Source organism: Lycium ferocissimum, chromosome 4 (assembly GCF_029784015.1).
Source record: "Lycium ferocissimum isolate CSIRO_LF1 chromosome 4, AGI_CSIRO_Lferr_CH_V1, whole genome shotgun sequence".
In the NCBI taxonomy this organism is placed as follows: domain Eukaryota; kingdom Viridiplantae; phylum Streptophyta; class Magnoliopsida; order Solanales; family Solanaceae; genus Lycium; species Lycium ferocissimum.
Genome location: NC_081345.1, coordinates 41,638,070 through 41,639,822, shown reverse-complemented (window position 1 = coordinate 41,639,822; position 1,753 = coordinate 41,638,070). Strand labels below are relative to the sequence as shown.

The 1,753-nt window shown below is 34.4% G+C and overlaps 1 protein-coding gene across 1 annotated transcript in view; it reads left to right on the top strand.

The window, feature by feature from the left end:
- The first annotated feature begins 631 nt into the window (after positions 1 to 631).
- LOC132054064 (CLAVATA3/ESR (CLE)-related protein 44) overlaps positions 632 to 1,753 on the top strand; it is a 5,718-nt gene continuing 4,596 nt past the window's right edge. The window contains exon 1 of the mRNA XM_059446136.1: positions 632 to 945. Within this exon, the coding sequence (XP_059302119.1) occupies positions 632 to 945 (314 nt within the window). The remainder of the gene's footprint in view (positions 946 to 1,753) is intronic.

Sequence of the window (1,753 nt, the reverse complement as noted above, 5' to 3'; positions counted from 1 at the left end):
GACCACGTAAAACGACGTGATCCGTCGCAAAAAACCGACGCGGTCCGTCGGTTTTCAAAAAGCGACGCTATGTAAACCGACGGACCGTAAAGGGTCGGTTACCCGTCGGTTTCATTGAAAAAACCGACGAGGTCCGTCGGTTTTTTCCGTGGCAGCTTTTTAGTAGTGTAAGACCATATAAGGAGACCAAATATGACAATTTACCAAGCTACTTGCGTTATTTTCCAAGTAACTAATCTTGTTTTTTATGAGTAATTGCTTGTAACGACCTTTTAGATTACCCGATAATATAAAATTGAAGTGCATAGAAGTTAATAACAGATAGATTAAGCTGATTACTTTGGTTAATAAAAGGTATAAATGCTCATTAAAAAGAGGGACACCAAAGTCAATCTTGGCCTAGTCTGGCACCTTTCATATATACTCCCATCTTGAGTAAATTCATTTGTTTTTTCAATTCTCTAAGCAAATGTGTAAACAAGTTTCAAAATCTCTTCTCTTTCCAGCTTTTATCCACTTTTAATTATATTTCTCAAAGGTGAAACATCTCCTCTCTTCTATATTACTCTTTCTGTCTGATCTTTTGCTAGTGGGCACTAGGGGGTTGGTTTTTTAATTGAATTAGTATTGCATGGCAACATTGAGAAAATCTGAAATCTCCACATTTAACTCTTACTCTTTGATTTTCTTCTTGACCCTTTTCTTCCTCTTCCTCATTGTTGTTCAGTCTTCTTCTGATGATGATGTTAATCCCTTTAAACCCTCTTCCCAGAATTCAGATCATTCCTCTTCATCTACCGCTACAATTAACATGAACTCAAGAAAGATCCCTAGAAATTCTCATACATCATCGTCATCTTCTTCTTCTTCTCGCGATGGAACTCATAGACAGTTTGAAGCAAGTGAGCATGCAGTTCCTAGCGGACCGAATCCAACATCAAACAGGTAAGTTAATGTGTTCACCATCCTACAGAGGCGGATCAAGGATCTGGAGTCAGTAGTTTAAGAATGAATGTAATCTTATTGTACGTATACATTTTATATTAATTTTTTTCGATGTATACATAGTTTAAAATAAAAAATAATAAGTTCAATTGAACGCACATAAGTCACCTTAGATCTGCCTCTGAGTGGGGACAGAGAAGATTAGCAAAAGGAAGCTTGAAATTAAGGATATATGTAGCTGATGAATATCAGAATTTGTAGAGATTATTTATTGTTGTTTCATCACCAATTCTGGTCAGTTATCAATGCTGCTTGTCTTCTTCACTGATGAGAAGTTTGTTACTAATAGCTTTGTTGTTATCGTCACTGTTGTTTGCTAGCCATTTGAACTTCTTTTCTCTTCACTGACTTTTGTATTTTCGTCCTTATTTCTTTCTTTGGACTTGTATATCAAGAGAAGTTTTCACTATTCGTGTAAATCTGTATGTATCAATCTTTTATGGAGTTACTCAAATTGTTCCTTAATTTTATGGTGTTTCATGACTAAAGTTCTAATGTTAAAGAGGAATTAAATAGAGAGAATATTAGACTGAATGGCCAATTTTTGGCTCGCTTGTTAATATTTTGCCATAGTTAGAAATGTAACTAAGAAATAACCATTTTTTGTGCAAAAAGAAAATTTGAATAAAAATACTCCTGATCAAAACGCAAAAAACTCAAGGACATTATATCGGAGTTTGAAAAATTCATGAAATTTCAAATGTACATTCAAACTCTTTGCGATAGTAATGATTTTAATATGATATGA